This window comes from Aquila chrysaetos, chromosome 17, assembly GCF_900496995.4.
Source record: "Aquila chrysaetos chrysaetos chromosome 17, bAquChr1.4, whole genome shotgun sequence".
NCBI classification, from domain to species: Eukaryota; Metazoa; Chordata; class Aves; order Accipitriformes; family Accipitridae; genus Aquila; species Aquila chrysaetos.
Genome location: NC_044020.1, coordinates 19,516,945 through 19,537,153, shown reverse-complemented (window position 1 = coordinate 19,537,153; position 20,209 = coordinate 19,516,945). Strand labels below are relative to the sequence as shown.

General features: G+C 41.6%; 1 protein-coding gene across 2 annotated transcripts in view; it reads right to left on the bottom strand.

Moving 5' to 3' along the window:
* Window positions 1-8,208, bottom strand: part of GYS2 (glycogen synthase 2) — a 47,693-nt gene extending 39,485 nt beyond the window's left edge. Inside the window, exon 1 of one of the 2 annotated variants that reach the window (XM_041129655.1) lies at window positions 7,692-8,208. In XM_041129655.1, coding sequence (XP_040985589.1) covers window positions 7,692-7,812 — 121 coding nt within the window. In that variant the 5' untranslated portion in view covers window positions 7,813-8,208. The remainder of the gene's footprint in view (window positions 1-7,691) is intronic. The other variant, XM_030040891.2, reaches the window with a different exon arrangement.
* Window positions 8,209-20,209: the final 12,001 nt, after the last annotated feature.

The window sequence follows — 20,209 nt, the reverse complement described above, 5'->3', positions numbered from 1 at the left end:
TCAATTGTGCTCCTGGGAAAGAAATTGTGCACTTAAAATCCTTTTCTCTACAAATATTCCATCTGTTTTGAATGCTGGAAGGACCCCTAGCCCTACTATTTTTATGTCAAGATGTCTCAGGATTCTAGGTATTCTACAAAGAAAACCAAATGCAGTTCTAATCTACCAGCTTGCTAAGTAGAATTATTACAATAAATTATTACCCTACATAGTAATTCAAGACCTAAGATGACAAGAATCTTACAGATATATGTTCCTAAATCAAGCTTATTGTTCAAGAGTTTCACATCATATAGACATGGAACTGCAGAAGGAAATTTATGCATTAGACTATTCTTCTCTGCTTCATTAGGACCAGAAATCTAAGAAACTAACTTACAGTCATTGTACTCTTCCATGGCTGCTCTGGACAGGGATTTAGAGAAATCTTAGGTAAGTGACACTATATATTCCCTCCAAGTTCATCAGCTCACAAGCCGAGGGAGACTACCCGAATAGCTTGGATTCAGATAAACACGTAATTTTAATTATACGAGACAAGTCAGAATGTTCAACCCATAAAGTGATACAGTTATGATGACAAGTCTGTTCTCATGGGGTGGTAAATATGAGCATAAGGCACTTCAACATGGATAAATACGGGGCTTGGGAGAAGTCTTAGTCATGCAACTAGTTGGTTTTAATTGGCAGAAATACAGAGCTTACAATAAGGGAAGATTTTTGTGCAAAGCAGCCTGATGACCTGGGCAAAAGAGAAAATATGTACCTGCAAGCTGTATATGACTAGAGAGGTGCAAAGCTCTTTCCCCACCACCACAAGAGTGGAGATCAGCCTCTTTCATACCGCAAGGCATTCAACATTGGGATCAGCAAGGTAGCTGAGTTTCCACAGCTATTAATTTTAAGAGTAGCAAGAAAGCTGCAGCTCAGGAGCTGAGTAGAGCCCAGACCTTTGCTTTTTTATAGCCAGCAACTGAGTGTTTCTTTTCACAAGGTTTTCCTTAGGATCATGGTGTGTGTAAAGCGTGCCCTGCCAAAGATGCATGGAAGACCTGTTCTGAGGGAAAGAGAGGAGAGTATGCTGTGCTCTGCCATTGTAATCTGTTGCATGGCAAGGTAAAAAACATTTCAGGTCACTGATTTGCCTGAAATGCAATGAAAAGTACTTAGGATGAAAACAAAAAAGTATGTTTTACGGACTGTGAAAACTCTTCAGAAGATAGCTGTGATAAAAGCTCTGCGTTACGTGGTCCCAAAATTTGCTTTTGCTTTCTCTGTTACTGTGGAAATATGACTCTCAAAGCATGCTGTGCATAAGCTTTAAGTTACAGGGGAGGGAAAACATGCAAGTGAAACTATGTATGTGGAAAGTGTTGGGCATAACTTAAAAGACATCTTGAGAAGAACAGACCGATGTCTAGGATAACGTATTGACTTTTGAAATTACATTTCTCCATAGCAAATTCAAGGAACACAATATATATCACTAAGAGATAGCTTATATCTGCTCAGTTACTTCGAATTCCCGGAAATACCTGTGCCAGTAAGCAATGCATTACATATCCTACTGAGTAAGGGTTTACATATTCACTTGGAGCCTAACAGAATTCTCAAATTACTTGCAACAATTTGGTAACCTCCTTCTTCTTCTCTAATATGATGGTTTAAGGTCATATTATAAACAGAAAACCTTTCCAAACAACAGGTATGTACCAAAATCCCATGATGTTGCAAGTTTCTGTATGCAGCCTCTGAAGTTTTGTACTTTGAAACAGGTTTTAAAACAAACAATAAAAGACAAAATGAGAAATAGATGCAGAATCAGGAGAGATCAGATCCAGAGAATTGGTTCAGATTGTCACAAACATGGGAAATTAGCAGTAAAATGTGGATACAGGGCTAGTTTAGTGTTCTGATCTCCACCAAAATGCTTTATTCAATTATTTTAAATTTTAATCATTTTAAAGTGTCCTGGAGAGAAAAATACTTCTATTATTTCTTTTTAAAACAGGTTTTTAACTTTCCCACCAGAATAAAGGAAATCAAGTTAAAAAGAAAATCAATAACAAATATTTTTCCCCATTTATTTATTTTCCATTCTTCCTCTTTTTCCAGGGAAAAATAAACTGGCATGGAAAGGGGAACTAAAATGTTTGGGAAAGAAGGATTTTGTTCATTTAAGAGAAGTTTGACTTTTTTTAGTGACCTCTTTAAAAAACAGAAGATAAAACCAGAATATTTTCTCAGAAAATATTTCATAAAATTATTTTTAAAAGTTTGAATGTTTTCATATACATTACCACTATCATGAATTTGTCTAAAGGAGTTATCTGCATCACTCCAGCCATTTTCTTCTTTCCTTATTTCAAGTCCTGGTGCATTATTTCTTTTGTATATTTAAAACCCAGCCATTAGAGCCCTCCAGGATGGACATCAGAACCATCTAAATAAATAAAAAGTCTGTGAGTCAAGAATAGTCTCCTGATATCATATCACTACTGAGGACAACATTAGGCAGAAGCAGAGATCTTTGTGCAAGATCTAACACGTAGATGTGCTCTTTCTGCTGCAAGCTGTTATATGGAAAGATGCAGTGCCAGTGCTTTTTGTCACCTGATTAGGAAGGGTCCACAGCTTCCAGGATTACCTAGGAATTGCACTGACAAGAAGTGTCTTCTGGAGCTGTGATCCTTTGAGCATGGAATTGCCCAAAATTCTCAAAACTGCCAAAGATACCCACCATTCATTTTACTTGCTCTCCCACCCACCCCTCATTACAAAAGGACAGAGAAGCAGAAACCAAAAAGGAAGGAGAGAGATAAGAAGTGAAGCTATGCAAGTGAGACAGAGATAAGTGGAGACTGCTGCTGATCACCAAGTGCTTCCTCACACACCTTTGCTACACAGAGACAGAGGATCAGGATGCTCCCAGGGCTCTTCAGCTTCTTCGTTATGGCCTGACTGAGCCATTCGGAAGGTACTATAGCTTTCCTGAGGACCGTGGCTGCTATGGAATCCAAGAGAGCAGTGGGACCCTGGGTTCAGGGTTCAAATTGATTTCACTGCCACAGTTATTAGTTACATCAACTATCCTTTTGTCCCTTCCCCTCAGAATGACTCTCTGATCTATAGAGATGGGATAAAATTAGGCTTAAACTTATCCTTTTCTAATGTTTGGTTGGAATTTTATCTATTTATTGATTGATTGCCTGCTGAGATTCCTGGGGACCCCTTACAGAATAAGGTTGTAAATTGTGTCAGGTGAAAAAAACCCAGCATCTTCAGAGAGCAGATGTTTTTCCTGTATTTTTTGGCTACATTTGTGGCCAGGACTCATCAGAAGATAGAAGTGAAATTCTGTGAAATTCTGGCATTTCAAACATATTCTGAAATAATACTGAAACACTGAAATTTATGACAGATGTCCACAATGCAGAAGCTATTTCTGTGTGCATCATCCCCAATGCACAAGATTTCATTTGAGATTGATTTGACATTGATATACCACCCCACTCTAGAAATGCAGAGATTTGATGCTGTGCTTATGCCAAGTTTATGCCAGCACATCCCCACTCCCCAAAGTGTGCTAGTTCAGGTGTGTCACAGATTACAGCATTCACCTTCTCCCAAGGAACTTTCATCACTTCTTAACACAGAGAGGTAAAATGCTAGTCCTACTGACTTCAGTGGATTCAGGATTTAATTTCCAAGAGTCCAGATTTTCACCAGAGAAACTGTACATAGAACTCTGCTCCAGCGAGAGCTGAACCAGGGTTTGTTTTTAGGAGAGTCTTCATTCCAATAGGGATGGAAAAACTATTTAGGATTCATCTACCAGTGACTCTTGAGCTAATCTGTTCACAGATGAATGATGATACAAACTGGCTGTTTGCCCAGCATTTTTAAGCATTCTTCTATTTTCTATCTAAAAGCTGTTAGTAGTACAGCAGGAGATACTAATCTACATATTACTGGAATGATTTTAAAGACATCTTTATAGAGCACAGACCAGATCTTGAACATTCTCAGCTCTTCTCATTAATGTATCAGAAAATCCACTAAACTACAGTTAACTGTTATTCTAACTTACAGATTTAGACTTCTCTCCCCTACTGAGATTAAATACTTCAGTTTTCAATGGGCAAACATTTAAAAGAGCTTAAAGAGGATGGAGCCATTTTCACTGTGGAAAATGTCCAGGACTGCTGCCATTACTCCTGCAATGGCCTTTGACTGCTCCCTGTTGATAATTTCCATCTGTGGGGCTTCAGACACAAGATCTACAGAGCTTGTAGCCACTTGATTTGTGCTCCTGTCCTTAAAGTTTTTATTGGTCTTCATGTTACGGAGGAAAGAAAACCAGTCTTTTTTCCCAATGTGCAGAGAGATATGACCAGACCTGTATTTACCAGAGCATGGTGGCCGGGAGAGAGGACGAAGGGTGAAAAATGCTGAGCTTCCCCATGATTACCACCAGATCACGTGGCGCTGCAGTGCACTGGGGCCCTTGCCTGCCTGCTTTTTTCCCCTTCTACCACAGAAACACAGTAGATCCACTTCATGGTATGGGTTCTTGCCCATCAGTGAAGAGCCAAATAAAGGGAGGAAAATCTTGCAAAACAAACTACAGTTTTCTCATTTCTTTGGCAGGGGACTTTCAATACAAGGTGATTTCAATGTTGTGCTCGGTTTAGGTGGCAAGTTCCTTTTCACATGACTTGGGTGAAGGGGAAGGGAGAGAGACACTGGCGAATGAGCCTTTTTTATTTCTCATTCTCTCCTTCAGCTACTTTATCTTTGCTTGCTCCAGACAGAGAAGAGGAGAAAGAAGAGTAACTGAGATGTTGGTGCTTTCCAACACATTAGCACAGGCAGCAGCCAGGACAGAGAATATAAAAAGGAAGCACGGAGAAGTAGAAAGCTCTGCCTTGTTACAGCATGTGTTAAATGATCTATACTTAAAAAAAGAGTGACACCTTCACTGTACCAGCTGCTGAGAAAGAAGTGATGAGACTCTGGAAATAACGGATACTTGTAGATCTCTAAGCACTGAATTCATACAACTGACTTGTCCTTCCCTACAGCTGCATCTCATGCCTCAGTACAGCCAGCACCATCAGGGAAATCTCATTAAATGCTTGCTCCCCATGGGCAGCCTGGAACATGAAGACCCTCTCACACTACATAATCAGATGTGCTCTAATTTGCAGGACCTCTTCATCATCCTCAGATTCTGAAGGAGAATATATTTAAGAGGTTCAGAAAACAGCTCACCAGCTGTAAAGGGCACTGTTTACAGGTGCGGGAATAGATAGCCATCTATGAGCTCTGATAGCATGTTCCTCACAGGGAAGAAGACATTCAGCCTTATTGTCACTGCCACAGAGAAATGGAGGAATCACTAAGAAGCAGCACTGGTCAATGAGCAAATGTACCCATAGCCAAGCACCTAGTGATGTGCACAAAGTTAACACAAAGACTTGAACTCTCTCCTGTAGGCAGCAGCAGCTTTACACCACTTTAGCAGCACAAACCAACTTCATGCTGAACTACTCTGACACACCTTTGCATTGCCAGAAAGGAAGAAAGAAACCTTCACGTTAAGTGCTCAAAATTAGCTTGTCAGGCAATAAGCCCAGCTAATGCTTTTCTTTCCCTCTATGTTAGGAACATATACAGCAACATTAAAACTAAAACATGTAGCAGTACTAAATCTATGTGGGGTCAGCCTACAATAAATAAATAGTTCTTCCTTCTGCTAAAGGAGGCGGGAAATATACAGTGTAACCTATTATTTCCTAAGCCTATGTATCTTCTGTGATGACTCTCCCTGTATTTTGTTGGCTACTCTCTCCTAAGAAACACAGTGCCCTAACATTTTCCAAGAACTGTTTATAAAAGTTAGGTCACCAGGGAACAGTATCCCACCATGTGACTTAGACATTCAGTTGCCTGGAAGATATAGAGATAAACCTTCAGTATCAAGAAATAACCAGAAAAATAAGCTGAAATAGGCTTATTAAAGAGTTTTTGCACAGATGTTTCCAGTCAAGGTTGGTTAATGGAAACTTTGCACTGAGATCCAGTTCTAATGAAGAAATTGCCATGGTTAGTTCAGCCAGCCCTGTTTGAATATATAGGTTTGGTAAGTGGTGTAATTAACAGCACCTTATTTTTAAACTAACTGAATAAATATTCACTCTCATAAATATTAATTCTCTCATAATATGTAAGAATAATAAATTTTAGCTGTGTCAGTTGATTTGGCTTCAGTGAAGTCAACAAGAGCTATAAGGATGATTAAATGATTCACTACCTTTTGTACATACACAGCAAGACAGATAAATCTAGTTGTGTTTTACTTTTTCTTATACATATTGTGTGATATCCATAAGCAGTGGGTTCAGATGACTCAGAAAATATATATACTATGGAGTTCAGAGATATTAGCAAGAACACCTGAATTTCCTAGATTTCTGCTGCCATCTGCTTGCCAGTGCCTGCCTTACCATGCACACTGCAAAAGCAAATACTGCATGCTCCAATTTCTGACAGTAGTAAATGAACTTAAAAAGCTTGACTGAAGCTGCTGAAAAATAAGCCCACAGCGATCTGAAGTGCAAAAGCTACTCTGCACTGCCTCTCGGCATTGATACATCTCACCACCCTAAAAAGAGCAATGTAAAATTGTACTGCAGTGCGGATTAAATACCCGAAGCTATCACAGAATAGTAATTCCAGTTTCACCATGGGGATAAACCCTAGTACTGTCTGTTCCTCTCACACACATTTCCCCTTTAGAGTTAAAATCTTAACAGATTACAGATCCCCTCTCCTGACTAATCTCTCTATTTATCTGCCAGGACAGTAAGACACATGAGGTCAATCATTTACTCATACTAACTTTTGTGGCAAAAACGGAGCCTGTTCACCCTTGGTGAGCTACACCTAGCTGAAAGGGGATGATTTGATGAGTGAGTTAGAAATGGAGGCAGAAAGATCTTTGCATAACAAGCAGTGTGCACTTTGCTTGACAAGCTGTGTGCAGTGAACAATTTTTCAATCTGGACACATACACAAAGCATGAAGTCCCTGTCTGGTACCACCTGTGGTTGCAAAGACCAGTTCAAAAGGGTTTCAGCTGACATAAAGACTGCTGGTCATTGACATCTGCTTTTTGTTCAGTGGCTTCAATGCAGCTATGTTTATTTATACCTGTTTCAAATTTGGCCTTTTCTCCACACTGCTCTAGAAGGCTGAGGGAGACTGCTAAACTACTTTGAATCTGATGTCTGTTTTACAGCTCATTTTCATGCATTACATTCCCAAGTGAATTTGCATGGAAGGTAAAATATAAATACATACAAAGCAACATCTATATATCCATACATCTGCACACCCAGGCATAATACTTAGATGTTTGTTTAAACAACCTGTCCCTGGTGGTGAAACATGTAAAGACACACAGATGTCCTGACTACATGCTCATCCCACAGAAGCACAGGAAGATGCAGCCCACACACAGGATGTACGATTACACACAGGTGCCACATGCACTCCTTCCAATACAACAGCTGTGCAGCTGACTTTTCCACAATCTCTCCTTAATGCCTTTCTTGTCCAAGCCCTTCATGCCTCCCTCCACTCCTGTGAAAAAAGCGATACCAACTCTTTATGAGCGTTGTACAAACCTTTGTTGGTAACTTCCCAAGAAACTTCAAAGAGCAACAAATCCTCCACTGGTAGGTCTTCATCCTCCCACTGAGGAAGCCCATTAAGAGAAGTCATGGACAGTGATCTAGCCAGTGGCATTTTCTTCAGCCCTCAAACGCTCACCACGCAGGCCACAACAGTTAGCAAATGTCCAGTTAATGTAGCAGTTCTCTGCAGTTCTGGTTAGAGCAGTCTGCTGGTGCGCTGGGCTCTGAGGAGAAAATTATTCAGATAGCTGGGAGCTAATGGGTTTAAACTGTCTGACCACCAGCATTAAATTGGCTCAGTGAAATCCTCAGGGCTTGAGAAGCAGCTGCTGGTAGAGGTAAGAATTTAAGACTGACCTGAGAAAGGTCTTGACTGGTTTGGGGCCAGGACTCTTTCTTTTTCTTCTCTTAGAGGGAGGTAAAAAAAGGTTCTGAGCTCCTCAGCCACAGCATTCACTATCTACCACCTCAGGGACAACTGAAACTCACAGTTGTATATTCAGCACTGCCCTGAGCAAATTCCAGCAGGGAGGACACTTTGAGTTCACCACCTGATCTGAGTCCAGCCCCTGAGTCCTCCCCTCAAGATACACCCTCCCATTAATGCACATGGACCTTCTCTATCTGCTGGCCACTTACCAACTGGGTTAGTAGAGTCTTTCTACATGATGTCTCTTAGATTACTTGACAGGTTAATTGCTGTTACCTATTCTTGTTCATTTCATCAGTCTGTAAGCACTAGTTTACCTCATACACTATCTCCACAATTAACTCCAGCTGTGTTCCCAGGGCTCTGCACAAGCCCTTGGCTTCATTCTGCTCTCGAGCAGCCCTGAGAGCTTTTACAAACAGAGCTACAAAGGCTTTATCCCTACTTTGGCACACACTTTGGCCCTCCTTGCAGTCCCGGTCCCTGATTTTGCACCTGGTTTCTCTTTTTCTATGCCACAGCCCTTTTCTAGCCTCTGGGCCCATGCCCTCTCCCCAGGCGAACTAGTGAGTAGTATGTCATGGAACAGTATGCCCCTGTCTTGCTCCAGCACAGAGCTGGGATGCTGCAAGTGGTGCACATACATCTGCAGAGATGTTGGTCCCTAATTCGCAACCTGAGATCCTCACAGCTCCACAGAGCAGCTGCCTGCTTGGAAGATGCTTATGTGCTTACACGTCTGGTAGAGAAGCCAGTGCTTCTGGGACAGCTGTGTAAGTTGAATCCGATTCTGAGCTTAGAGCACAACCTGCCCAAAATCTGCAGTTCAGCAGTGAGCAAATCTCCAGGTGAGATCCAGGGCATCTCTGGCACTGTGGAGAATAACATCGTACCAGCAGGCACTGACTATGTAGTAGCATAGAGGGAAAGGCTCTGAGCCCACTTAAGACAAAACAAGTCCAAGGCTATTGATTTAGAAGACAGGCAGTCCACCTGCATAGAAGTCTCTTAGACATAACATAATACAGCTGAGCCTACCTTAACGGCTAACTATCTCCCAAAAGACTTGCTCTTCTGCTTACACTTCCCATGCTTTCTCTGCACTTACCACAGTCAGACCCACCCCTGAGCTGATGGATACAGCTCACTGAACTAACCTCAGGATGGAGAAAACTTTTTTGCCAAGTTAGGAACTAGAGCTGTCTCAGCAAAGAGCCTGGCAAGAGGAGATAGAGCAGCACGGCTGGGAACAGGGAGAGCCGGGAAAGGTGAGGGTGAATGCGGCCTGGCCTTTCCAGCCAGCGGAGCTGGCAGGTGGGCTCAGCTGCACCGTGCCGCTTCACCCGCCGGCTGGGCTGTGCGTCAGGGGAAAGAGGTGTCCCTTCTAGGTTGACTGGAAGGCGTCACAGCCTGCCCAGGGAAGGATTCAGGGGTTTATGGGCTGGGTGTCTTTTTGTCTCAGTGGTTTGAGTTGCCCTATGTACCAGTTTATGAAAAAAAGCCTGGCTGAGAATCATTATTTTTAGGGGACAGTGTGGCTTTTACCACCCGGAGTAGGTAGGAAACCAGATCATCCTAGAGGTTAAAACCCGTGTTACTTGAAAGAAAAAACAGTAATATTTTAAGGGTCACTTAATTTCTGAACCATCAAATCTGCCCGAGTCACATTTTCACACTTTTCCCCGGAAACCCTGAGGGCGAGGCTGAAAGCTGCCGGTCTCACAAAGGCCATCTCAGGTGACCAGTGGAGAAGGCAAGAACAAAGCAGCCCGCAGGCCCGTCCTAATCCCACAGGCTTTCGTCAGCCCCGTGTCAACGGATACACTGCAAAACCAGACATTTTAAACGAGGCGGAGGAGCGGTTAGACCCCGAACTGCCTCACCAGTTGCGGCCTGTGGACCGAGTCCCGGGGCGCAGCGGCCGGGGGCTGCTTCCCGCCCTGCCGGCCCCCGCGCCGGGCCCCTCTGCTTCCCGCCCTGCCGCCAGGGGGCGCCGGGCGCCGCCCAACGGCCGCCATGTCAGCGCGCAGGGTCTCCTCGGCCCCTCGCGCCTGCCGCTGTGGTGGCAGGCTGGGGCGCCGGGGTATCCCCCTAGCAGAACTGTCGCTGGGGTTGTTTGTAGGGTTAGGCCGTACGTACGAGCTTTTATTTAGCGAAAAATGAGATTGCCGCCCAAGGAACTCACACCTGCTCATTCTAATTACGGGTAACTAGGGTGAGCTGCAGCTTCCCAGAGGGAAACCAGGTGGGTTTGCAGGTGCGCGGGCCGCATCGTCACTGCCGGCTGGGTACCGCTGTCCTCTACAGCCCTTTGAACCTCATCCAGGACATGTAAGCCATCCTGCTCATGCCAGTTACCTCTCCACAGATGACATACAAACCTCTTGTTGTGATGCCAGATAAAGGATGGCACTGGCTCACTGACATAATCACTGTCCCCAAGCATTCAAAAGCCTAAAAAACATGCAAATAATTTTAGAACACTGGAATGAAGTTGTAATAATAAAATTTTTTAAGCTCTTTGTATAGTCTGTGGTTTTCAGGTTCTTAGGTGTCATGTTTTTCCAGCTTTTTTTTTTTTTTTTTTTTGTAATTAGGGGATACTTCTTTTACTTTCTGGATTTAGCAAAAGATTATATAGCCCCTTAAACCTTGGAGAATGGATTTGAAAGAATCATCAGATACCATGAGATAATTTCACAAGCACTGGCAACACCATCATTGCATGAACCTGGGCAACTCATGTAACTACCCTGTGCTTTGTATTTATCTTTCATAGGTTAGAGAAAATACTCAGGGTTTTTTTTAAGTGTTTCTGATCTTCTGAGAAAAAGTGCTCTATAGCACTATGATCATTAGTATTCCTTCATATTCTGAGTACATTTGACTTTATCCAATCCGTATGTCTTAAGCTTTTTTTTTTCCCACTGTGCCATCCCAGATTCTTGCTTTTCTGTTATTAGTGAGGGAAAAGTATCTGAAGTGCCTAGGAAAGGTTAGATCCAACAGGCAGTTCAAAAACTTTCATCCCTGCAAATGTTCTCAACTGCTAGAGAGCAAAGGGCCCTATTCATTATATTTACCGCCTGCCAGGATTAAGTGTGGGATCTCTGTGATGTGCCTGGAGTTATCTATGTTTACTGCCATAAAGGAGATAATGCCTGTAGCTGTGCACCTACAGCAAAATGAGCTCTCCATGAGCAAAGCTGTATTCTGACATTAAGAATGGGCAAATTTAGCACACACAGTGGAGGGGCAGTCACCAAGAGCGGAAAGGAACAGAAAGGTAGTCACTAGTTATCCTCCAAGCGAAGTGCAATGAGGTGCAAATAGTGCAAGGGATGCTCTGCTGACACTAGAACAATGTGTCATTTTTGTCATAGAGGCAGGGAAAGGTTGTGACTATGGTTGTACAGTTTGTTCCTTTTTAGCAAAACAGCAAACAACTGCTGAAGTGGGAAGATGGAAACCTACCCAAAACAGTAGTTTTTAAAATATAACATTGGTTAAAGTATTTTCCAGAAATCTGGAAACCAGTGAAACTGGTTTTGACACTGGCTTATCTAAGTTCTCGTATTGCTTTTATCACCAAAGTATAAAAATGCCCTCTGGTAATGCATTATTCACTGTGTCTCAATTCTGCCAGACATTTGTTATCCTATGAAATTCTTTTTCAGCCCACAGAAGTGAAATAATTTTGCTTGCAAGGATACTGGACAATAAGAGGGCTGAGTCTGCAAGGTCTTTGAGGAGAAATCGTACAAAGTGTGTATTGTTTTTCCCAAATTTCCTACAGTTCTCTGGAGATAGCAATGCAGGGACAATGCTGTGCATTCTGCCCTACCTAGAACTCTTTTTGAAACTGTCACGTCCTAGGATGCTGTCTTCTCTTCATGCTTTGATCCAACTCCTTCTATTTGGGTGGAGCAAAGTTTTCTGCAAAAACTAACTCAACACATCACTTCAGGAAGTGAGTCATGGATGTTGTCTTCACACCACAGTCCCTCCAGAAGAACCACTTCAGACATTTTTAGTTGGAAAATCAACTTCAGCCTCCCTAGCTGCAAGTGAGAAAGTGTGTTAGGGGAAGAAACGCTCTCAATGTGTGGGAGTTTATAATGAGCTAACTGTCTAGGTGTGGCTTGTTCTAAACATAACTGCGGTTTCAAGGTTTGCCTACGTTAACTGTAGGGGAAAAAAAAGGCACAGGTGTTAAAAATGCTCATACACATTGAGTCAAATTTTACAGGAGGAAGCTACGATGGTTTGTAGCAATTACTGGTATACACACACTGTACTTTAGAAATAGGGCAGTAGGTGGCACTGATGGTATTAACATGAGTTCTCCAGTGTCTATAGTTTTGTTTGACCAAAAGGCTGTTTTATCCCTCTCACTAAATCCTGGTTCATGACAAACCTTAGTTCTATGAAGCCCGTGGAAACAGAATCACAACACAATCAGCAAAATAGGCGATCTTGATCTGGAAGAAAAGCCCTTGCCTCAGGCTGACAGACATGGGGAAGAGAGGAAAAGAAGAGCAAAGACAGGATCCTTAATAAAATGAGCTCTTAGTACTCAGCAGTGTGGGCTGCAAAGGCTAGAGCAACCATTATGAAGAAACTTAAGGAACTCAGAGATAGAGGCTGAGCTCTATTTTGTACCCCTACAAGTAATACCCACTCTTCTAAAGGGATACATTACAGACATTTGTTTGCTGAGGATGCTGTTGACTTTAAAAAAGCAGTATGATAACATTTTATTTCCTTTTTTTTTTTTCCCCTCTTCACCCCAGGTTTTTGTTCCTTTCTTTCTTTTCCTCTTTTGAACTTCATTGTGGTATTTCCTGTCTTCAGTTACCTAACCTTCAAAGGTGTTCCTTTGATCTCCATTTGATGTAGGTGACTTTTTGACCCCACTGGAAGCCTCATTGTTTATTACCTTTGCAATTTAGGTGTACTGATGAACCTCCCTAGAAATATTTTAGAAGAAAACTCAGATTTTTACTTAATTAAAAAAAAAATAATTTCCAGAATTTAAGGTAGAAATGTCTTATTTTCTGTGGTTTAGTTTTATGTTATACAACCACAGTTGTCAGCTGCACTTGCTTTTAACCATTCTAAAGAGAAAAGGGTAAAGTCTTACTATATTTTGCTTCAGAACCTAGTAAACCTCATTATAAATCCCAAAGTGGTATGAAAATTAGAATAATAAAGCAAACCTGCCTAAGTGATGTGTCTAAATTGTTCACCAGCATCCTCCTCCTTTTTTAAAGGGGCTTTGTGATCAGGCATCTTGGCTCTCCTGGCCACCTACCAAGCTGTCATGTGGTCTGAAACCCAATGGGAGAGCTGGATTATGATGGACAGACTTTCCTTAATAAATAAGACTTATGAAATGCAGGAGTGTACAGGTATGCATAAGACTGCTTGAGACGTGGAGGGTCTTTAGTAACCCTTAAAGCATTTGGCATTCAGTGTATGACCAAACTCCAGTCAAATCTGTTGTAAAAGTGTCTGGAAAAAAATTCTGGGAGCTTTACATCCAGGTCCTAGTAGCTGATAAAATCAGGACCTGTAGCAAGGAGGTGGGGAACACATGTCTGATAGCTCAGCTAGCCTTCTCTCTTTCTCTAGTTGAGACACAGCTATGATTTTGCTCCATTCAATAACCATGGTAAATTGCTTACCCAAGGGAACTCTGGAAAAATCTATTGGTGGGGATGTACACCCCCCCCCCATCAATTAGTTTTGATGGATCATAAGTGTTTATCAGCCTGATCTTACTTTCCTAATACTGTAGGCTAGAAAATCATGTATTATTAAGCACTCTAACCTTGGTAGAAGACTTGAGACTCAAACTCAGCCTCAGATCCCTGCATTATGGGGTAAATGGCTGTTGAGAAAATCCTGGCTGAGGATACTCCCAAATCGGTAGAGACTCCCTCAATCCTGAATCCCAAACACATTAAGGATAACTGTATATAGTTATAAGCCCCTTAAAGCCACAGACTGATAGACATAATTTTATATCAGTACTACAAACAATTTTGTACTTATCTGTTAAAATACTAATCAAAAAAATCCAGGTCTTCATGGCATTTAGGCTGCCATGAAAGGAATAATTTAGTTTTAGAGAGAAAACTGCCTGTTCAAAACCATAATTACTGATGAGAGGATAATAGCAGTTGCGTGGCATGACAAATAGCTAAACAATTTTATTTTCCTACCACAGCAGAACACCTATGAAACTAAAAGGAATTCACGCTTCAGAACAGCATATGAACTGCTAGGAGTGCTGCTGACCGCTCTTTTTGCAATGGCTGACATCTTTAGGCCTGATCATAAGGGCCTTAGCTGTTGCGGAATCAGACCCTGTCAGCCAGACTGTTCCTTTTTGCCGCCATTTACCTGTTTACTGTGTGGGCTCTCCTGAGCTGCTAGCTTTGCTGCGCAAATGTCATGAGAAGTGAGGCTGCCTAAGCAGCCAGCTGAGGGCTCCCCAGCATTTTTAGCAGCATACCAGAAAGCTGCTGGAGGACAAAGCTGTTTGCAGAGAGAATAACTCATTGAGAGAATAGCTCATTTTCTAGCACATTGGTCATTTAGGGTCATTGCAGAGTTTAGGGAAAATCAGGGAGTTGTTCAGAAACGCTCTAGGGCCAGCCCTAACAGCCTGCCTGAACTCAGCAAGTTCAGATCATTCCAGCTGTGAAGTGACGGCCTTCATGCCTGCTTTGTGCAAGTCTAAAAAACGCTCCAAATCACACAAGTGGAGATTTGTTCCTTCCAGTTAGAAGATGGCTATACAGCACTCCTGTGAAATGGCCAATAGGGAGAAGAGGCTATGAAACATCTTAAGTTTTGGGGAGTGATGTGACACAATGGACTTTTCTCAGTGACATCTGGTATACCTTTTGTCCCAAACAGGCATGGCGTGCATGGACTCCAGGACACACCAAACAAAAGACATTCATATCAGGTGGTCTGAGAGGCTGATGTTCCCAGCTCTGCAGAGCATTGTGGCCTCTGCTGCTTCATCCAGGAGAGGAAGAGTAAGAGCTACTCATCCTGCAGGTATCAAATCACCAGGGCCATGTTTACTGTTAATCCTTTTGGACTTGGCTTTGGAAAAGGATGCCAGGGTAGCTTGGCCTACTGGATCCTGCAACTTGGATAAGCATCAGAATGCTGCTGTCCTATTTAAAGTTTAAAATAAATGCTGCAATGAGCAAGTACCCCTCTGAGGCACAGGACTGTTAAATGTGTAAACGCTATGCTACAAATTACGTATGCCATTTTCCCCTGTGAGTTGAGATTTGGGAATGTTCCCATTTTTAAGTCACCTCACCCCAGGCATCTGAAGTGATCTCTTCACAAAGGATGGACATACAGCCCACATTCTCTGAGAGAGCAGTCTCCCTTTCTGTATCTCCAGCCAGGCACTAGGCATTAGAGACTGAAAAAAACCCACTAGTTCTTTTGGGAAAGAAATGCATAGGCACACACAAACACAATTTCTGAGAAATATCCAAGATTTTCTGTGTGATGTCTGATATGGCTGTAACTTGTAAAACTAAAATGCAAGGCTAATACACTATTTTGCCTGTCTTTTCTACTGTACAGTGCCACGCCCCCACCTATAATTCAGACTTGTGTACAAAGACACTCACAAACACCTTCATAGATAGACACACACATATTTGCTTTGATATATATTTGTTTTCTGTGGTCAGTACAGTGTTTGTATCATATTTAGCATGGGGATTTGTCAGTCTGTTGGTGTAACTTGTGGTATTTTCTCCTTAAATGCAAGTGGTAATCACAGAAAGACTGAAGCCTCACTTGCCTAATATTCTGGGAGTTTCCCTTTTTCTCATGATTCCTTTTCTCATCATAATTGCTGTTCCTTTCTGTTACATCAAAGGGGACTCTTTTAGGTTTGTGGGGTTTTGTTAGAAATGTTAGAAAGCTCAGGCGAGGTATGAATTCTTAGTACATCTCTTTTATCTTGTGTGACCTTGGAGGAATTATCAGGGCTGGCAGCTCAGCTTCACAGAGCTTATCTGCATCTCCTCAAGTAGCCAGGACTGCATCATTTTACTTCTCTGGCTGCAAACAAAGGTTTCTATGCTTCGAAAGACTATGCTGCAAACTCAAAGGTATAGTGCTGAAAGAGGCATTTCCATTCATTCAGCTATGTAAATATAGTGAAGACTTTCAGTATAATAAGGACTTAATAAAAAACAGGTTATCCCATGATCAGCATTAAGATTGAAATTTAATGTGTTGAAATTTAACCCCATTCAACAAACCACTTAAGCATAAATCCTACTCAGTGGAATATAGGCACTTGATCTAAGGTGATTGTGGTCTTAACTTCTTTTCCATCTGTTTGAAAACCACTCTACTGACTTTGGGTGCCCTTGAAGCATGTTGACAGACATGTTTCTGTTTATTCTTCTTCTGACTTTTATCTTTCAAAAAAAAAAAAAAATACTGCAGCATTCAGAATTGGGCCAGTACAGAAGCCATTTAAAAAATATTTATTTCCTTCTACTGCACAACAATTTGCTACAGGAAAAACAAATTCAGTAAAATGATCATAAGGTCAACTAATACTCTTCTAGACTGATCTTCAGTCTGAGAGGAGCAGGGACTACTCTATTGTCATATGCAGGTAGGAAAATGAGTTTGATGTGATTCTTAGACATGGTAATCAATCCCAATTCCCAGTGATACTGGGAGAGTGTTCCAGCATCTACTACTAGTGGAGACTGCTGAATGAACAGAGAGTTCATTGCATTTCTGTCTTACTGTCTGAAATACAGAATTAGCAACACAGAGAAAACTTTATCTCAGGCAAAATGTCTCTTTTCTTCCCTTTGTGTTTTCATGTAGCACATCTCACAGAGCAAGAATTACGAATATTCCCTTCCAGAAATCAATACTGGTAGGAATCCACCTTCATGCTATTTTGACAAATTTTCTGGATTTTTTACCTCAGATATTGAATGTGTAAACACGTCTAAATAATGTTGAAGAGTTATTAAAGAGGAGAGCATAAGGGAGAAAATATTTACTCAGAAATCTTTTTTTGCATAGCTACGGCCTGGGCCAGGCTATGCATTGTTGCTTTTGTTTGCAGGCAAATTATTCATTTCAGACACTGAGAAATCCAGCCCTCCTGAGTCTGACCTCTCCAATAGACCAATCTAAGTTAATTATTTGCACAACTCCTTTGCTTGCACAGAATAACAACTCACGTAACAATGGTATCTCAGGAACGGTTTATAAAAATGTAGTGCATCACAGTCATTGGTGTGGATTTTAGGAAGACCTTGGCTACTGTAGTCTCTGAAAAGCTTTGAAAGTTTTGACTCACATAAGGCTGGATTCACAGATGTGCATTAGAGGAGAACTGTTCATAGAAGAAAGAAATGCCCCAAACTGGGCATTGCCCTGAGAGGCCATTATACTATGGCATCGTGTCATTCTGGACTACAATATAAGGATCTGACTGAAATGTTTTTGGGCTCCTGGTCACACTGACATCAGTGAGAGTTCAGCATCTACATTCCACTGAGAATTTGCAGCTTAATTGTTCTGATTTGTATCTGTATAAACAGCATTTCTTTGCAGCACAAGGCTGACATGAAGTCTGTAAACACAACGATAATGGGAACTCTGTGAGGAACTTAAGACACAAGTCACCCACTCATCATAAAACACAGTTCTAAGTTAGCTGGTATGAAAGTCATATAAGCACTACTAGTCTAGCAAAATGCATATATAAAATTTCCACCGCTCTACACCTACATATTCTTTTTAACATTATTTCACTGTTTAAACTTGCCTTCAATTTTCAATTCCCTGCCCCATTTTTATCCTTTGACTACTACAAAAGCAGCAGATTTAACACTACATCTGAGCTCAGAACAAGCCCAGCTCTTGCTTGGGTAATGGCTGATTACCACTAACAGCACTGTTGTTTTACTAAGCTTGCAGACAGCTGCTATGCAGACCAATAATAAAGGAAAGGATGCTACTCATTTATCTCAACATTCTGGAGGTGCAGGTGGAAAACTCAGGCTCCCTCTCCTTCACATACATTGCTTTGGAAAGCCACAATACAAATACAGTGTTAACAGCATTTATCCGAGGCTGAGCGTAACTCAGAGGACTGAGTGCTGGTCCTCTGGAACAACCATACCAGTAGTATCCCTCCTCTCTGTTGTCTGTCAGTATCTCTTGTCTGACATTTGCAGGGTAGTCAGACTGACTTTCTATTCTGCAACCTGTATCTATATATCTGCAAATACAAGGGGGTTTAGGTCCTTACAGCAATTAAAATAACATTACTAGACTTACCTCATGTGAGTCGAGCGAGCTGTCCTCACCACTTTCTGAAGTGTTCTGCTGTGCTGCTTCTTACTGGCTATACTGCTCTGTCCAACAGCACCACAATGTATTTTGTTAGACCAAGGAGTGACAAAGGTACCTCTTGACACATAGGAATGTGGTTAAAAACCTGCATTACCTTTCACAGAATAAAACAAGAACAAAGTTCATGTATCAATGGGCTGTATGAACGAAGCATATGCAAGATAAACATGAGTCTATTATGTTCACAAAAAACCCCACAGATGTCTTTTAGAGATAAAATACTATAGCAATAGAGTTATTAAGGAATTTATATGGTTGATGTAAGACTATATTATGGATGGACTCCAAGTAACAGAAAGTGATATGCTGATGTTGTGTAAGCATACATAGGGAAGCTATTCTACAGCCATGTGACTGCAATGAAGTTGAGACAAGATTGTGCGATAAGACTCCTAACAAAAACCAATATAATTAGTGTCCTTGCATAGGGCTTACAAACATCAGTGAATGCAAAAAATAATCTGAAGAGCCTACTTACAAAATCTCAAAATCCCCTAGTTTGAGATACTAATTCCTATTTAACAATTTTGAACCAATTCCCCATAACACCCACAAGGCCACTTCATTGTTGTTTAAATTCCTTACAATTTTCCTTCATGATGTCATCTCCCCAGAAGTAGAAGTTGGTACAGTGAGGCTGCTGATGTGCTAAGAAAAGTGCTCATCAGGCAAACCAATGTTCTTTCCTCATTCCTTCAGCTCCCTGCTTCATCTGTATCCACTCACTTTTTTTGTCACAGACCACACTTTTTTTGTAGTAGAGATTGTCATTAGCTCTCTAGTTGCTTAATGTCTAGGCACAAATCTTGTACTGTTGTTACGTCTATGATCACTAACAAAAAAACCCCCTCTGTGGACTCAGAAGGGATTGAAGGAATGACAGATGCTAGGTGACAGTAGCTTCCCAGCTCACACACTGATTACCATGTTTCTTTCAAGATGTCCCAACCTACTTTCAGTCTCAGTTTGCTGACTAGAGAACAAGGTATGACCCTACATTTTTAATGGGTGAGGAATGCAACCTGATGCAATCAGGGACAAACCCCAGTTTTATTGTAGCTGAGTGATATTTAAAAAAAAAAAAAAATCAAGATTCACTATCAGAAGGGAAAAGGGCCCCACTCCCTGTCCTCTAAGGCAACAGATGCCTTTTCATGCACATCAGTCAAGAATCCTGCAAGATAATGTCCCACAACATAGCTTTGAATTTTTTCATTAACCAAAAACAGTGTAAGAACAAAGCCAGGAAGGAACTGTGCAAGGTAGCCAGCTAAGCATGCTCAAGTGAAAATTGCTAATGGGTGTGTCCTGCAAACAGCAGCAGCTTATGCCATTTACCTCATGACAGCCAATCACCAACAGTTCTCAGCAGGTACTTAAGCTAATCTTTCCAGGTGTGGAAAGCCTTCCAGTAAGATCTCCACACTGAGTTATGAAAGTAGAAACTAATTTTCCCTATCCTACCAGTAAAGAAGTCTGGCATTTAGCATGCAACTGAGAATAAAACATCTCCTAAGGTCTCCCTGGGATGCCCATCATAAATAATGCTGCCACCAGCAACCCATGCATATTTCACTCATTAGATACTTACTAAATCACAGGATAGCAGTTATCTTGCAATATGACAGGACTTGCA